Source organism: Coccomyxa subellipsoidea (assembly GCF_000258705.1).
Source record: "Coccomyxa subellipsoidea C-169, whole genome shotgun sequence".
In the NCBI taxonomy this organism is placed as follows: domain Eukaryota; kingdom Viridiplantae; phylum Chlorophyta; class Trebouxiophyceae; family Coccomyxaceae; genus Coccomyxa; species Coccomyxa subellipsoidea.
Genome location: NW_005178041.1, coordinates 1,868,343 through 1,885,088, shown reverse-complemented (window position 1 = coordinate 1,885,088; position 16,746 = coordinate 1,868,343). Strand labels below are relative to the sequence as shown.

The window sequence follows — 16,746 nt, the reverse complement described above, 5'->3', positions numbered from 1 at the left end:
CGGCGGGGATATTGCACTGCGTGAGTGCTAGTACTGCTGACAGTAGTGCATAAGCGGCATAGCATCTGAGCTTATTTGAGCCTCAGAAACAGTCAGCCGATTTTGTGTCGCGGTCCATGGGACAGCTTCAGCCTCTGCTCGGAGCGCACATGTTTTGCTGATCTGAGTTTGTGTCACATGGTGTAGCCAACCTCTTGACCCTAAACCGCATGCACTTTGGCATCTGCAGCATGTTTCTATCCGCTCAACGGATTCCGCTGCTAGCCTGCTAGCTGAGCTCCAAGCTCTTGAGCCCTGTAGGAACTCAGCGCTGCCGCGGCATGCCAGTTGCGCATGCGACGAGTCATGCTACGTAGTATACTATAAGCGCCTTCAGTAATGCGCATTATGCGCGGCATGGAAATATTGATCTCGTGTACGGTGTAAAGGTCCCCTGCAATGAAGAAGGAGAAGGGAACTTCCTCCCTGACGTCATGGGAGACCTGGTCGGAAAAGACGCCCAGAAGAGGCCCTCTGGGCCATCCTTGTACCCCCTGGATGGGTCGGGGCCGTGAATGAGAAAGGGTCTCCACGTGTTGAAGTAGGCACGTGAATAAGGGATCACATGTCACAGCCTATATAAGATCATCATAGACTGAATTTCTGCACGCTGGTGATCCCGTGGGCAATGTTCTCTTGCTCGGGTGAGCAGAAATCACACGGCAAATGCGCCCTGTTGAGAGCCTTGATTGCGAACAGTGTCAATTTCAGGACAAGTGTACTTTTAGAAGTTCTTAGGGGTTCAGGGGTCAAGCGTTCGGTACCTGTGGGAAAGCGGGCAACGATAACCGTGGGAACAAGATTCACAAGCCATCTGCTCCGACTTCCATGGGCCTATCTGACAGGTTCGCATCCCCGTCGATGACCCCGGACATGTACTGCTGGGTAGGGGTACTGTATCTCGAACGGAATGGCGCACGAGGAACAGACCGAACCAAGACAGACATTTTGCTGAGATAGTCACGGCAGGACCGGAGAAGCAGCTAGGTGCCATTTGCGCATTGCATGTCTCTGAAGTTTCGGGTAAATGGACGCCCAAATTTTTTTGGAAGGTGCCTTCGAGGGTTTGAAGATTGTCTCGGGCAACTGAGGCTCCAATAATGTGGTCCCTTCGATGTCTAATGACGAGCATCATATGTGACGTTAACTTCAACGGGGTGTGATCCAATCAGTGGATTGCTGAAGGGTCAAGCGGTTGTCTGTACGGAGGGAGGAAGCCAGGGCAGCGTGATTCAGCGGAGCTGCCTCTTACTCAGACAGCAGGCGCCCCAATCTTTTTGGGCGTAGACGGTACCCTGACGGCTTTTCACGGTGTGAAAGTCATAGTCTGGTCATTCTGCAATGTTTGCCTGCCCCGCAATGGGCCTTAGGTCATCGGGATGTCAGGAGCTGGGTGCCTTACCCTTCATCTCTGGTGGATAGCAACAGCCAAGAGCACATTGTGTCCTATTGGAAGAGGTTTTACAGCTTTGGGTACCAGATCACGCGGTTCAGGGGAGAGCCTGCTTTCATCCGCCGGGTCAGTCACGGGTCTTGCGCACTTGCGGTGCTTTGACTGAGAATATTTAGGGCCATGCCAGCTGTGAGCTCCAACTCTCGATCATGCGCGATGGGTTGAAGGCTGTGTGGGTTTGCTGGGGAGCGTTCTGCCCGTTGCCGTGACAGCGTTGAGGAGGCCATCCGCATATTCGTTGGCGAGGTCCCCAGATCGCCACGCGGCATCATGGCAGCTCTGAGATAAGGACTGGGCAAGCGTGCCAATCGAAAGCTACATTCAGTATAAGATGATGGGCGCGTGGGGTGCAGGTTGAGCAGCTCTTCCAACCTGCAGCATGGGCAGATGGTAGAAAAACGCAGCTCACCTGACACGTGCACCTGTAAAGGAGCTCAATCGTTGGCATGAGGGGGCCGCAATCCTTATTTCGGGCCGCAAAGGCCTACGTAAGCGGTCCAGATGTAGCTCTGCCGTCAGTCCTCTGCAGCAAGAGGTCTGCACAGCCAGAGAGCAGGCCAGAAGTGGCCGAGGAGCGTTCCTCAGAGAAGAGCTGTCAGGATGGCGTGTCAGCCAGGGGAGAGAATAAAAGATTGGATGTGAGCGGGACACAGAGCGGTGGCATGTCCAGCCATGGCTCCATAGGCCAGGGATCATCACAGCCGCAGGAGCTTGAGGGCTGCAGAGTGAGCGAAAGGTGCGCACAGCTGTAGTGGGAAGTCCTTTCCTCGTGGTCTCTTCTTGCAGTGCCAGTGGCTGCATATACATTGCTCAAAGTTGGTGCGGGGTGGGCATTGATGCAGAATCTGCTAAGCTGCCTTTGTCTGTGTGCAGTACGGATGTCACCAGTGACAGCCTGGGCCACACCAGCATCAACACACCTTCGGAGGTTGAAGATGCTGATGTCTCGAGCTCGCCTCTGCACGGATTGAAGTGCGGCTCTTCGCAGGAGTCTCTGCCTGCCAGAACAGCCGGGTGTTCCGGTGAGGACATCCTCCCTGGCATGCTATGCAGCAGTAAAGGCCTATTTTCTATGTTCTGCGCACTGCCTATGCCTGCGTCACTCCTCAGTCTGTTTTCATTATATAAAAATCTACCAGATCTTGTGTTGACTTGAAGACTGTGGTCTGCCAGGAGCGCGAGAACTTCCGGAAGTGGCGGGCAGCACCGCCCGGGAGAAGGCCGGCAATGCGCGAGCCATGGCCGAAGCTGCAATGGCAGACGCGCGCGCAAAGGTGGGCCAGCTCTCCTTTGCATTGCCCCATGCTGCCAGCATTCTGCACGCAGGGTGTCAAGGACAGCAAACTAGGGACAGCGCGTGATGTGGGTTGCGCATTGGCAGGCGAGGTGTGCGGCAGAGCTGATGGCTGGGGCGCAGCAGAAGAGCGTGCTGGAGTCCAGGTCCCTCAAGCGCAAGCGCGGCCTGGGCCTGAAGAGCTATGTGGGACCGCCCAGCCATGTCCTGCTGGGAGTGCGCATCAGCGTCTTCTGGCCCGACGACCACGCCTTCTATAAGGTGTGCCGCCTGCACCGCCAGGCTGTGCCTCTCAGTGCCACTGCTCTGGACCCTTTTGCCGTGTGGGGCTGCTGCAGATACAAAGCAGGTCCGTGTCTGTGGAGCACTGTGGAGGGTGGGCTGAGCTGAGCGAGAGTGTGGTTGGGGGCAGGGCCGCATCGTGGAGGTGTTGGACGATGAGGACAGGGTGATGGTGAAGTACGATGATGAGATGGATGAGGCGCTGCAGCTGCTGAACGAGCGCTTTCAGTGGCTCGCGCCGCGCGCCCAGACCGCTGGCGCCAACGCTGAGCTGCAGGTTAGGCTCTGCTCTGATTTGGTTGATAGGCAATCTCTGAGAGCTTCATAAAGCTTGCATGCACATCCCTGCGCATCAGAGCGGCAACATCTGGCATTGGCAGTCTGATGAAGCAGCAGCATCTGTGAAAAGCTGCACCAAGCTTTACAAGGCAAGGGGACAAGCACAAACATACCAAAGAATGTATCGCTCCTGGTGAAATCATGCCCAACACTGTACCTTCAAAACATTGATGTGACGTGGCGCTGCGCAGATTGAGATGGCGCGGCTGGGGGCGGAGGGCGTGGCGGAGACGCCGCAGATGCCGGACACAACGGGCATGACGATGGTGCGCGCACCCCCGGGGGCCGCAGCTGTTGGCGGCCGCGTCAGCGTCCATTTCGCTGGCGTCGGAATCTGGTGCCGCGGTGAGGTCTTGGCCTACGACGCCACTCTGGAGGTGCGCCATTCAACTCTCACCAGAGCTCAGCGTGTGAAAAAATGCGGGCATAGAGGAGTTAAATAATACATGGCTTTGGCCCCCTTGAGCTGCGATTGCCAAGGGTGTATGCCAAGTTTGAATGGCGACGCGGTGCTCAGGGCTGTGATGGTTGATCTGCAGTGGCGCGAGGGGCGGTTGCTAAAGTGCATTGTGGGTGACGCAGAGCCACCAGATTCTGTACGAGGATGGGGAGCACGAGTGGGTGCGCTTGAGCAGAGAGGCGCACACCTGGTGGCCTGGATGCCCTGAAGCATCCTACCCAGCCGGCCTCCCTCCTGGTGAGCGCCTTTATCTTGAACCTTCAAAGACCGCGCCACAAGTGCAATATCACAGCAAACGAATTGTCTGCTCCTTCCTCAGGGATTTTGGATTCTGACAACATGGTATCCTTAAAATAGGACACCTGCTGAAGGCAGTACTCACCAGGCGATGTTGTTCTTCCTGATCTTTGGCGTGTACTGCATTCAGGCACCGCTGCTCCCAGCAGCCAGGAGGCCATTGGCTGGCGCGTGTCGATCTACTGGCCTGACAATGCCACGTTCTATGATGGCGAGGTCATTGGATTCGACAATGTCACGCTTCGCCACCATGTGATGTATGACAGCGGGGACCAGGAGCACCTGATATTGGACACAGCAAAGGTGCCCCTCTCAGCTCACTCTCTCCCTGCTCTTGACAGTTCGCCTGGCAACGCAGCTTCTGTGCTGATTCCTCGTCCTTAATTTCGTTGTTGAAGTGGTGCATGCGTTTGCAGACATGCTGGGTGATGCCTCCAAGCGTGAGCAGCAGCCAAGCTGCTGGCTCGGAGGAGTCAGCGCCCAAGAGCACGCCGCTGGGCATGGACATTGCCACCAGCGGCAGGTCTCTGCGCAGGAGCGGCTCTGCCGGCCAGGCCGCGCGCCAAGCCGCTCTGCTGCGCGAGCCCGCTCTGAACAGGTGCTTGCTATTTGTCCCTTTCGGATGGGACAACGCTGCCTGATGCTGTTGGTCTTGTGAGCTGTTCTTTGTGCTTGGGAGCTTAGGAAATGGTGCTGAAACGGTGTAAGGCGTGGGCTGACCTGAGCATGCATTGGGCCAGGTGTGGAGACCATCTACCTGGGAAGGCCTGGCTCAAGGACGATCTGGGAGGCCAGGGAGACGGTGAGCTGCTGCCCTTCGACGAAGGCATGCTGGACGAGGGCCTCTGCTCGGAGGATTTCCCCCAGGAAGCCGTCCCCGGCGAGCAGCTGAACGGCGTCGCGGCTGCGTGGTGGCACCAGCAGCCGCACAGCCACAGCGCAGCAATGCTCATCTCCAGCCTCGGGCCGCGCCGCTCGCTCAGCCACCAGCTGCCCTCCCTGGCAGAGGACGAAAATGTTGCAGCCTGGCCCTCCTCCAGAGACTTGCTGCCGGTCGCGGCGAAGGCAGTGCGCAGCCCGGCCCTGCGTACGCAGCGTAGCCTGCCAGACTGCTCCTCGCTCGGCGTGCTCGGCGGCCGCGCCGGCGGGCCGGCGCTGACGCGCGCGTCGACGCTGCCGTCGCCGGCGGCCGATTGCCAGCTGGACGAGCTGATCTGCCAGCTGGATGGCGGAGCGGAGGCCATCAGCATGGCGTCCCCGCTGTCGGCCGGCCTGGAGCCCATGGACATGCAGCTGCCGGGCCTGGACCTGGGCTCCGCCTGCGTTCCCTCCATGCTGCTCGACAACACCACCGATGCGCAGCAGGGCTCCTCGCTGGTCGCCAGCAGCAGCGCGCCCCTGCTCGGCGGCTCCGCGCATGGCTCTGTGGAGTTCCAGTCGCACCTCGCCAAGGACTTCCTTGGCGGCGCGTCGCCCCCCGACGTGGCGGATGTGGCGCAGTTCCTGTGCGGCGATGAGGAAGATGCCAAGGCTTTCATGGAGACGTCCGGCTCGCTTGAGTCCGCGCGCGGCAGCGTCCTGTCGATGGTCAGCGACACTAGCGCCGTCCACCTCCCCGGCCTGCTCTCTCCGCAGCCGCCGCCCCCCGGCAGCCCCAGCCTTTGGGCCGCCTCCACCTCCGCCACCCCCGAGGTCAGACCCTTAGCTACTCAGCCCCATTTCCACCAGCGTAGGCTGCAAGCCAACGACTTGATGGCTTCATGTAGCATGTGCTGTGCTATACCTACCCATTCCTTGTACCCTGCATTCTATTCTTCTGTGGGACCTCCACATGCTACCCCCGGTGAACAAACTCACCGGTGAACAACCTCATTTTGAGAAAAACCTTGCCTCACCTATTGGGTGTCGTTGTGCAGAGCGCGCGGCGGACGCTGCAGTGGGACGCGATGCGCAAGCAGCAGGCGCCGGCTCTGGAGGAGCCGCTGCAGCCGCCGCCCGGCAGCGGCACGCTGGCCGCCATGCCCATCGCGCCGGAGCCGCTGGACGCCTCTGTAGACATGCACCTCAGCGCTGGCACCACGGACGGCCTGGCCATGGCCAACGAGCTCCAGACCCTCCTGGCTGAAATGGACTGGGGGTGAAAAGAAAATCCCTGCAGCTTCACATCCGCTCAGCCCTGTCTCCCCAGTCGGATGTGTGGCCCTGAATCAGCGCTGCAGCTTCACAACTGACGCAGCAGTGTCGGGCGCAGTCATTTGTTTGGTCAAGTTTGACGTTCCACGGGCTTACTGCCAGCAACAGCTAGGCAAATGCTCGCTCTGCCAAAAGCGACCATGTATCTGTCTTGAATGAGGGGCGTGATTGTCGCGCTGACTTCAAGATATGATAGTGGTCGTTTCTGGCCACTCTCCATAGCGTTGACTGGAGGCTTTGCTGCCTCTTGCGCAAAGCCCTCGTCGCAGCAAAGTTTTTTGAGAAGAAAAATTTCGGTCCCTATTTTGTCAGATCAAGTCCAAAAAAAACGGGTGCTGGTCCGCTCTTAGACTGGTGCCCAATCGTGTCGCAGCAGTTGAAGGTTGGGATGCTCGCCCTGAGTTCCACAACGCTCGGCGGAGCATGGGCACAGGGGGCCCGAGAATGACACTGTTGCTGTGTTTTTTCCTAGAGGAAGGCTCCACTGATGTACAAAGCGGCGCCATCGATGGACCGTCATCATATATTGGGGTGTGAGGAAGTATCCTGCGGGGTCAGTGTTTTCTAGGCCTTGGCATCATCACTCGGAGGCCACCTGCAAGCAGCCAGCTGGCAGTGGCCAAAGGGTGATGTGCCTGTGGCATGCAGCTTCCTTCATGCCTTACTTAGGTGCTGATCACGCTTGTTGGGGCCCCTACATGTATCCTACTCTGGATGAGGTGTTAGTTGTGCTGCCTCCGCGCTGTGTTTCGTTAGGCTTTGTCGAGTGTGCCGAGTGTGTGTGCGCGGGTGTCTGTGTGTTAAGGTTAGCGTGTTTTGCTGTGGGAATTTTCAAGATGAGGCTCCACGGATACCCATGGGGGGCAACTCACATGCTGCCAAGTCTCCGCTGCATAATATCAGGTGCACGGTCAAGTCTCGAGCCAGGGAGCATATTTTATGCCGAGAGCTTGTGATCTGAGCACCGGCTAAGGCTTCAGGGTTTTGAATAGAGAACCACGAGACGTATTGTTAAAGATACAGGGTCATTTTGGAGTGTAAATGCAGCATCTGTCAGAACAGATGATCATGTATCTGTTCAATAGCGTGCCTCTTTATCAAGTCATGAGATGACGTTGACTGTGCAGAAACAGGGCACCAAAAACATTCATTATGTTGTTGGTACAAGTGCATAATTTTTGCGGGTATCGACCCACGTATTTCTTTCACAGGCACCACCAAAGAGGACAAAAAGACGAAATTTGACGTTGTATCATCCTAGGGCAGCCCCGGTGTTTACTCATCACCAAGGTTCAGCCATGTGTGTGCTGCTGCATATAGTATTACTTATTGGCGAGGTGGTGTGCGGTTATGCTTTGTCTTTTGAGCTGTGAGATGCCAGGTTGCATGCTGCTGATGGGCCACTGCCGACGAGTTGTATTGATTTGGGGGCCAGATGGTAATTCTTAGGTGGACAAGACTGCACCTTGATCAAAGAGTTTGGTCTTTGAGGCGCATCGGCAGGGGGTATTTTGAGGAACCAATCTGCCGTCATGGTGATGATCTGACAATAATGAAGAACAGCTTTTTCTTCCCCTATTATGTGTACATTACTTGTAATTCTTTTTTCCTTCTTTAGGTACTCACAGTAAGTTGAAGGCGCTGTGGGTACATCTAGCAGGGGTTTGCATGCATATGCTTAGGTAGCACCTCTTATCCTGTGGGGACTCCCAAGGCACCTCCACTACCTATGACTCATCGGCTCGGAGCAGAGCTTTCACACGTCCCCTGATTCATGAAGCTTTCCTTAATTATACTGTGAGTAGCGTTGCTTCCTTGTTATGTTGTCCAATTTGCAAACAGTAAGAAAGGGGCATGAGTCCTTGGAAATATCTTTCACAGCACATTTGCTTGCATGTTTGTCATTTCCATTTCCACTCTGTAAGGACTCGCAATCAAATATATCTTCAGTGGATTCAGCCCTCCTCTTACAAAACAAGACAACTAGCAATAAATGGAAGGCAACCTTGTGGCGCAGCAAGCAAAGGCGCGCAAGCATGCTGTGATGCCTCTAAACCAGGTCCTTCCCTTAATGATCTGCTTTGCATGCCTGGCAATCGATCGTGCAATGCTCTTTGGTGCACTTCAGAGCGAGCATCCATCACAAACTCTGTGAGCAATCCCTTCTCGCTGTCTCTGACTTATCTTCCCTCACAATCCTGAATTGTTCCAGTTCATCCCTCAACAACTGGCAATGAAATCTTGTGGACAACGGCACGCCTGCAATTCTTGACCTGCGAGAGACAGTGCCATTGGCTCTTTCTTGTGGCGCCTCTAAAGAAAGGTGAGAGTGATCAGGATTTCAACAGGCAGTCCTTCTCGCTGCATAGGCTCCCGCTGCAGCCAGTATCACAATGCCTGCTCCCCATGATGCGTCCTTTACTTGTAAAATGCCTCACGATGGGGAGTCCACAACTTGTACAGATAGATATATCCTTGACTAGTGCTGAGGTATTCAGCCGAGGTTTTCGGAGCGCTTGGCGGCGGCCTTGACGGCGCGGATGAGGGCTCCGCGGACGCCGGAGGTCTCCAGCTCGGCGAGGCCCACGATTGTGGTGCCGGCCGGAGACGTCACGCGGTCCTTCAGCAGCGCCGGGTGCGTCAGGCTGCCGTCCCCCGACCCCTCCAACACCTGCGCACCCCCGCGCAACCCCCTCAGCACGATGATGTCGCATGACCACACGATGATGACTGATCCTGCGAGACCTGGAGTGTGACCTGGATAAGGTCCTAGAGGATGCTGACTTGGTGCTTGTCGCGGCCACCAAACACTTGGAAATGACTTAGACCTCAGCAAAGCCATTCTGTGTCATAAGCACCGCCTCAACATGGCGTAGAACTATCTGAAGCGCACGCAGCTCTTGCTCGGACGCATGTACCGTCCCCATGCTTATATGCTCGGTACTGTGTTGCCTTGAAGACAGACAGTTGTGACCTGGCTTCAGTTCATGTTCATGCAACGAGCGGACAGGGCTGTACATGCATATAGATGGTGATCTGATGAAATGCTATTGCACTGCAAATTGGGTGGCTTCGCACCATGCGGGCAGCGCCAGAGACGGTCTGGGCTGCAAGGGCCAGGGCCTTGTCGCGGGGCAGGCCGGCTGCCACAGCTCCATCCGCCATTGCCTCAATGGCCAGAAACACATAGGCCGGCCCGCTCCCGCTCAGCCCTGTGACTGCATCCATCATGCGCTCCTCCACACTCACAGCCAGGCCTGCATACACCCCCAAGCCACCTCTTCAGACTAAAGTGATGAGGACAAGAACCACAGTGCGAGCGCCAGAGGAAGCAAAAAGGGCTCTCCCGCGGTTCAAATGCCAAGCGTGCAACAAATAAGATTACTTATAGGCCCACCTGCAAGCAGCTGCCCATCACATTATGTGATTTGCACCAAGTCAAAGCTCGGCACAGCACACGAGGGCGTCAGGGTGTTGAGTGCGCTTACCTGCTGAGGACAGTAGCATGTAGATCTTCGCAGCGTCCTCGTTGGTGGCATGGTTCCCCAGCACGTAGGCGGAGGCTGCCTGGCCTATGAGGCACGGCGTGTTGGGCATCACCCGGATCTGCACATCATGTCCTGTGGTCAGCTCAGCTCAGTTCAGCACTTGCTCAAATTAGTTCACCAGTGGCAGTGGTGCAGGTCAGCACTGGCAGCAAGGAAAGCTGGAGCACCACACGGCTGCCTTCTGGCAGGGCTGCCTCCAAGCTGGCCAGCCTCACTCCGGCAGCTATGGAGACAATGAGGTGGTTGGGCGTCACATGGGGCTGCAAGGCCTCCAGCACGCCGTCCAAGTACTGAGGCTTCACCTGGATGCCCAGGCAACACTCCTCTGTGATAGGCCCACACATCTCCGCACTTTGTGTTGTCCAGTACAAAAGCACACGAGAACCCCAGACAGCAGTCATGAACGCCCTGGTCACAATTTAAAGGGCTACAAAATGCGATGGATATGGCCGAGGGAGAGGATGTGCGCACCCCTAGGAAGATGATGTCTGAGGCTGCCGCAAGCTCTGCAGCGCCGCCGAGCGTGGCGTCTCCAAACACCTGTGCCAGGTCAGCAATTCTGTGATGCTGCATTTCACTGATAGGGTCAAGAGCGTCTGCATGCTTTGTTGCAAAGGGACTGCCCACCTGGAGTCCTAGTTCCAGCATCCTTCGCCTCCGCTCCTCAGAACGTACACACGCACACAACTGGCTGGGAGAGCAGATCCCCGCCCTTATGAAGCCGCATATCAATGCCTCCCCCATCTGCATGTCCCAATACCATTGTTTGTTTTAAGTGTTTCGAGGAGCATGACGTCAAGTGCTGACCAATAAAGGGGGGCCATGCAAGGACACAATTCCGACCTGCCCAGCGCCAACAAAACCAATTCTGTCCCTGTACGCCAGTGCTTGTTCCTCCTCCTGCTTCTCTGCCTCCTGCCGTTGTTCCATCTCGCTGGGCCCTGCTTGTGACTCTTCTGCTCTTTGTATCTGTTGTTCCTGCAGTCAATCACATCATGCCTGAAGGACTATGTGCTGCTTAATACAGCACAAAAGGTGATATTGAATCTAAAGGGCCCACCTCGGCCTCAGGAAAGCTGGTGTGGAGATCTTGGTGGCCATTGCCAAAGGTGCTGTGCACAACACCTGCAGGAAAGGTCACGAGGGAGATTGCTTAATGCTAGCAGAGGAGCATCAGGCAGTCCGCAAGATTCATCTAAATTACACGACACCTCTCTTGTGATCAGATACACGATATTTGGGGCATTTAATACCTGGTGACGTGCCAGGACCTGGTCTTGACTCCTGAGTTGACCGCCTTCGACAGGGATGCCGAGATCCCGAAACACTCAAATTTGATGGCCAACTGGAATTTTGCGGGAAAAACGGCAGCCTGATTTGTGCTGTGCCCACACCAGTGGTCATACTGTGAAACGACATGAAGTGATGACTGGAAAATCTCTGCTTGGACCGACGCAGCAAGGCTCAGATGTTTGCTGTATGATCAAAGCGGTATTGTTAATACATGAGCACTTTCACACCATTCAGAAGACCTGGCTGGATCCCTCAGAGCAAGATCACTGAAAATCGTCACGTGCATGTAAAGGTGAACGCACGTGCCGTCTCGGAGAAGAGTTTTGGGTGATCTGGGATTCTCTGGGTCATCTGCGATGTATATATTCATGATTGTTTGATTGTGGTGAAGGTAAACTTTGAGACAAGGAGCTGGATTGCACAATTCTGCTGAGCAACGATGTCGCACTCTGTCAAGCAGCCAATAGGTTCGCACAGCTTGTACTACAACATGCATTGTCTACAAAGAAATTTTTCCTATGCGCATCAACAGTTACTGCCCAAGGCGAATGTCTACAAGTTCTGAATGTGGGAAGGACTGTGCCTTAATTTGCCTGTTGAATAAGCAGTTACTCAATTGATACTGTGACTGCGATCAGGTCAAAAGAGACTTACCAATGTTGCGGTTGTCCGTCTGAAGAAGAAAGGAATTCGTTTTGAGGTGGCTTGCTACAAGAACAAAGTGGTGAATTGGAGGAACGAAGTGTGAGTGTCTTCCCTTCCAGACCGAGCAGTGTTGTGTAATATTGGTTCTCGTTGCCACTTGATTGATCAAAAAGTGGCTTGAAATGCATGACGGTCTGAAAATTGTCCTGCTGCTCGTCCAGTGAGAAAGATTTGGATGAGGTGCTTCAGACCACCACCATCTTCAATAACGTCAGCAAGGGCATTCTGGCCAAGCGAGAAGACCTGGTGGATGTCTTCGGCACGGATGATGAAGAGAAGATCTGCGTCAGGATCTTGGCTGAAGGGGACATGCAGGTGTTGATTGTCACATGGGCATGTCTGATCTTCCAGTGTAGATACAGCTTTGTAATATATTTGGGCCATATTTGTCACGTATTGTTTGCTACAACAGGTGTCAGACAAGGAGAGGGATGTGGAGCTGTCCAGCATGTTCAAGGATGTGGCGAGCATCATTGCAGAGAAGTGCGTCAATCCGAATACACAGCGGCCCTACACCATCTCCATGATCGAGCGTGCTCTGAAGGACGTCCACTTCTCAGTGGATCCCAAGCGCGGTGCAAAGCAGCAAGCTCTACATGTGTGTGCCCCAGGACCCCACACTGCCTGCACACTATCTACAGCAGCACTTGTCATTCCACGGATCACAGGCTGGAAATGGATCTGGAAAGCTATCTCACTGACTTTGTGGTTTTCTTGGTAACCAGGCGCTTCAGCAGCTGAAGGAGAAATTGCCCATAGAGCGCGCCAGGATGCGGTTGAGACTTCAGATACCAGTCACATGCAGGAACGACTTGATGCAGCTCTTGGCCAGCCAACAGGCGACCATAGAGTCTGAAGACTTGGCCCTGCACAACAGCCAGGTTGGACAGCTGAGAATGTCTACATGCCTCTTTATTCAGCATGCTTTTATATATAAAATTATTTGGAGATCCTTTTGATGTCAGGCAAGCTTGCTCAGCAGCCTGAGTGAGCCTACAGAGGTTGCTAATTGCTTCACTTGTGCATATTGATTGTGCAGCTGACAGTGACATGCCTGGTGGATCCGGGAGCCTTCCGCAGCCTGCACACCTTTGTCCAGAGCTCCTGCGACGGGGAGGGCAGAATGGAGGTAGTGTCACTGGCAGCCACTGAGGAGGCGCCGGCAGTGCAGCAGCACGCCACGCCCTCTGAAGTCTCCAACAGCATGGACAACCTCCACATTGCGGCTAGTATTCCAAGGTCTGCCCACATTCCCTGTGCTTCAAAAGATCAAAGACTTTTGAGTGCTCTCCAATTGTTTATCTTAGTCTCTCTACCTGTGTATGCTCTAATTCATATCACCTTTACCAGCACATGCATAAACATGCAAGGCACGATCTGGCATGCTGAGTCGTACGCCACATGTGCAAGCAGGCCAGCAGAGGCGCCTGCAACGGCAAGCCGCTCTGCAACAAGCACACGGCAGCAGCATGCGGAGGCATCATCCAGCCAGGTGGTGTATGCGCGAGGCCCCATAGCAGACCTGCCAGAGGAGCATGCATCACGTCGAGAGCGCTTTGCTGAGCTGGACGAGCTGCAGCCAGGCTGGCAGGTGGAGCTGTGCAGCAGAGGGGCTGGCAGCGCCATTGATGCAATCTTCTACTCGCCATCTGGTGAGTAGAAACACATCAGGCTGAGGGTGACCTACTCGTGAGCTATTTGGATAATGACGAAAGTGATGCTGTTGGCACTGACTGAGATTTGATGCTGTGCTGTGCAGGGGACAAGGTTGGTGCGTATGCAAATGCACGTAGGGCTGCTATGCTGTTCCGCAAACAGCAGAGAGCAGCTGAGATACCAGATGGAGTGTGATACAAATTAAAGCGTAAGTCAATGCATGCGCATAAACGGAACTCTTAGGAACAAGAAGCAAATTTACAATTACGTACATTCTTGTGCTGCAGATGTAAGCAACTGCGTGCACAATTCTTGACTATCATACTCCCGCTATCCTGCTCTGCAGTGCATGTGTGCCATACACAGACAAAGTAAGGGTGGCAGCCGTCCTGCCCTCATCATCCAGCATAGGAAAAGCATGGTGCATGATGTCTCCATCCTGCACATGCGCACGAGCAGCAGTAAGCTTAGTGCTGAAATTCTGACATGTGTAACAGACTGCTATTGGCAGTGTTTATAAGCATGTGCAGGATGACATGCATGATGCAATACAATTGTCAGTGCAAGCAGCAGTATCCAGAGAAGACCTTCAGGTCAATTTGTGCCATGGCAAGCTGCCGATGGGGTTCCCTCTTCACGTTCAATGACTGACATGCAAGGCAGACAGGCATCACATGTCCTCTCATTAATTGCCCTGCAAGCCTCTCTTGCAGCTGAAGGGATGCTGGTGCCAGGTCATATGCCTGCAACAAAGAAGCCTTTTCCATCAGGTTCATTAACAGCAGATAGAGCAGCATCTCCTAGGGCCTTAGACACGCCCACTTCTTGCCCGATATTGGGATGCAGTAGCAATCAAATACATTGCAACCGTGGCATGTCACAGAGACTTGAAGTCAGTGGCGTGTAAACAGGCACAGGTGTGTGGATGTCTGTCTCTACCTTGGCATGCATCAAAGAAATGGAGGAAGCTGGCGGCACGCAGTGAGTGCACTGTTCCTGTGAGGGACACAGGTCTGGCAAGAAGCTGTACATGACAAAAAGCTGCTGATTTCGCATGCAATTCAGCAAGAAGCCATCGCGCAGGTGCACCGCTTCAATGCTCACTGTGAGGTATCTTGTGGGGTCTGGCCAGCCCTGCACGGCACACCATAGAGAATTGTCCTGTTCAGCATAAGGCAATCAATCAATTGATTGATTAACTTATTGTGCTGATATGTGGTCATTACAGGAAGCAGTGACGTGTTTAAAGCACCACTCCGTTGGTGTCAGCAATGAGGCAAGCCTTGCCTGAGGATTGGGAGGTACGGATCTCCAGATGCAGGTGACATCATGTCTCGATGAGGGATTCAACACTGCAGCAGTCTCAACATCTCTCGCAGGGACAGACTGCTGCAAGGCTGCCTCATCCCCCCACGCCTGCCTGGAGGATAGTCTGACCGGTTTCTGAGCAGCGAGCGTCGCCTCCTGGCACTGAGTGGTGAATGCTTGCAGCTGTGCCTGAGCGTCTGTGATGCGCTGTTGCAACTCCTCAACCTTGCTCAATGCGTCCCCCATCTTTTCCTCGGCATGGGAGCTGGTATCAGAACGACTCTGTTGTTGCCCCTGCAGCCCGCACTGTGGGAAGTCTGACCTGGGCTTGAATTGCATACTCTGCAGACATGTACTCTCGAGGGATTGCACACTTTAAGATGCACACAACTGTTCTGCGCGTGTGACAAGGCACAGCGTAGAAGGACTTGCAGGTGCTTGTTCTGTTGGTTGTGCTCGGCTCAGGTTGAGGCGCTTCAACAGCAGAAGTGCCGAGGCAGGCTCTGTCTGCTCGCAAGAGCCCTGGGGTTGAGACCCAGACTCCAGGATTTTACTGTCTTCTTGAAGCTGCGGACTCCCCAGCAGCCATGGCTTGGAAGCTCTTGCCTTTCCCAGCTGCGAAGCATAAACAGAGGAACGCATAAATTTACCTCGCTTGGGCCCTGGTAGTTGGCATCATGGCATGCAATGCTTGAGGAGGAGATGGTTCACCTCAACCACTAGGCGCCTTTGATCGCGCAGGACCCGCTCCAATCTGCTCTTGAGACCAGCGTTCTTGCTGCTCACTTCCTTTGCATGGGTGCGCTCCTTGGCAAGTTTCCCTGGATGCATTGTTTGCCAGATCCGTCATAAACTCAACACATACAGTGCAACAAACTGCAGCACGCCGTTGAATGGTCGCTGTCAAGCTGAAGCATGCATGATCGCGGCTTGCCTTCCATGTTTGTCTTCTGGGATAACACGCGCATGAGCTGGCGCTCTGTGTCCAACAAGCGGGCTGCACCGCCCCCCTGAGTGCCGCGGTGATCAGACCTGAGCAGCGCCCTCTTTGCAGCCTCTTCTGTTCTGGCCAGCTGCGCCGTCAACCTGCACAAAGCATGCTGCTGTACTAGCAAGATCTCCCCATGTTTGTTCCATTTCAGACTCGCTTTTCTGGCCTACACATGTGGGCCACACTTTTAAAGGATCAACAGAGGACAACGTACTCTCTCATCCTCTGGGTGGTCTGCTTTTCCTCTTTCTTCATGCGCAGGTACTCTTCTTGCATAGCCAAAAACTTCTCTTCGTCGACCTGTTCGTCCCAAGAAAAGTTCCTTCATCTATCAAGGGTTGGACGTTTGGCAGTTGTCAAAAAGCCCTGCGGGGAGGCATGTATAGTACTAGATGGATGTTCTCACTTTAGTGCCACCCATCCATCTCGCTTGGACCGGCCTGACATGGCCTCGTGGACCTAAGCCATAGGACACCTGACTTTCGCTATCACTGATCATGTTCTCGATGCTTGTATCCAAAGAGCGTTGAGCGTCAACGACTCGACCAGCGCAAATATACGAAATAGCGTGGAAAATCTTGTAGCGGTGGCCGTTGCATTAAGAAAGCAGACATCAATTGACATCGGAAGTCATGAATGAGGGGTGGCCTGCGCAGCGACAGAGCTCAGTCGTGGTCAAAGTATCTTGGCGATGATTGAAACCCTACAAAACCCTGAAGAGGTCCATAGACCTGCAATGCAAGGAAATGCAAGAGAAATTCGCTGTCTCAAATGCTTATAACGTTCTGTTTGTAATGCAAGAAGAGGGAAAAGGTGACTTGACAATGCTAACATGTCAAGCCTCTGTTTCGCCAAGTCCCAACAGAAGCGATGTAAACTCATCACTTC

The 16,746-nt window shown here is 54.4% G+C and overlaps 3 protein-coding genes across 3 annotated transcripts; 2 read left to right on the top strand and 1 right to left on the bottom strand.

Moving 5' to 3' along the window:
• Positions 1-653: 653 nt before the first annotated feature.
• COCSUDRAFT_64572 (hypothetical protein) lies at positions 654-6,305 on the top strand (the record flags this gene model as incomplete). Its single annotated transcript, XM_005651091.1, has 12 exons — positions 654-884; positions 1,846-2,228; positions 2,366-2,514; positions 2,666-2,766; positions 2,874-3,047; positions 3,199-3,345; positions 3,599-3,784; positions 3,990-4,104; positions 4,295-4,467; positions 4,581-4,762; positions 4,905-5,856; positions 6,081-6,305. The coding sequence occupies exons 2-12, from the start codon at positions 1,939-1,941 to the stop codon at positions 6,303-6,305; spliced, it is 2,694 nt and encodes an 897-aa protein (XP_005651148.1). The 5' UTR covers positions 654-884; positions 1,846-1,938.
• Positions 6,306-8,851: 2,546 nt separating this feature from the next.
• COCSUDRAFT_39652 (pyrroline-5-carboxylate reductase) lies at positions 8,852-10,835 on the bottom strand (the record flags this gene model as incomplete). The annotated part of the gene is made up of 7 exons (XM_005651090.1): positions 8,852-9,028; positions 9,436-9,614; positions 9,846-9,963; positions 10,073-10,207; positions 10,377-10,445; positions 10,533-10,649; positions 10,749-10,835. 7 exons carry the CDS (start codon positions 10,833-10,835, stop codon positions 8,852-8,854), a joined length of 882 nt encoding a protein of 293 aa, XP_005651147.1.
• An 802-nt stretch (positions 10,836-11,637) lies between these two features.
• On the top strand, positions 11,638-13,059 carry COCSUDRAFT_5722 (Shwachman-Bodian-diamond syndrome; the record flags this gene model as incomplete). Its single annotated transcript, XM_005651089.1, has 6 exons — positions 11,638-11,665; positions 11,837-11,942; positions 12,065-12,218; positions 12,316-12,501; positions 12,629-12,784; positions 12,943-13,059. Coding segments are annotated over 6 exons (747 nt in total), but the record flags the coding sequence as incomplete, so codon positions are not given.
• Between the last annotated feature and the right edge of the window lie 3,687 nt (positions 13,060-16,746).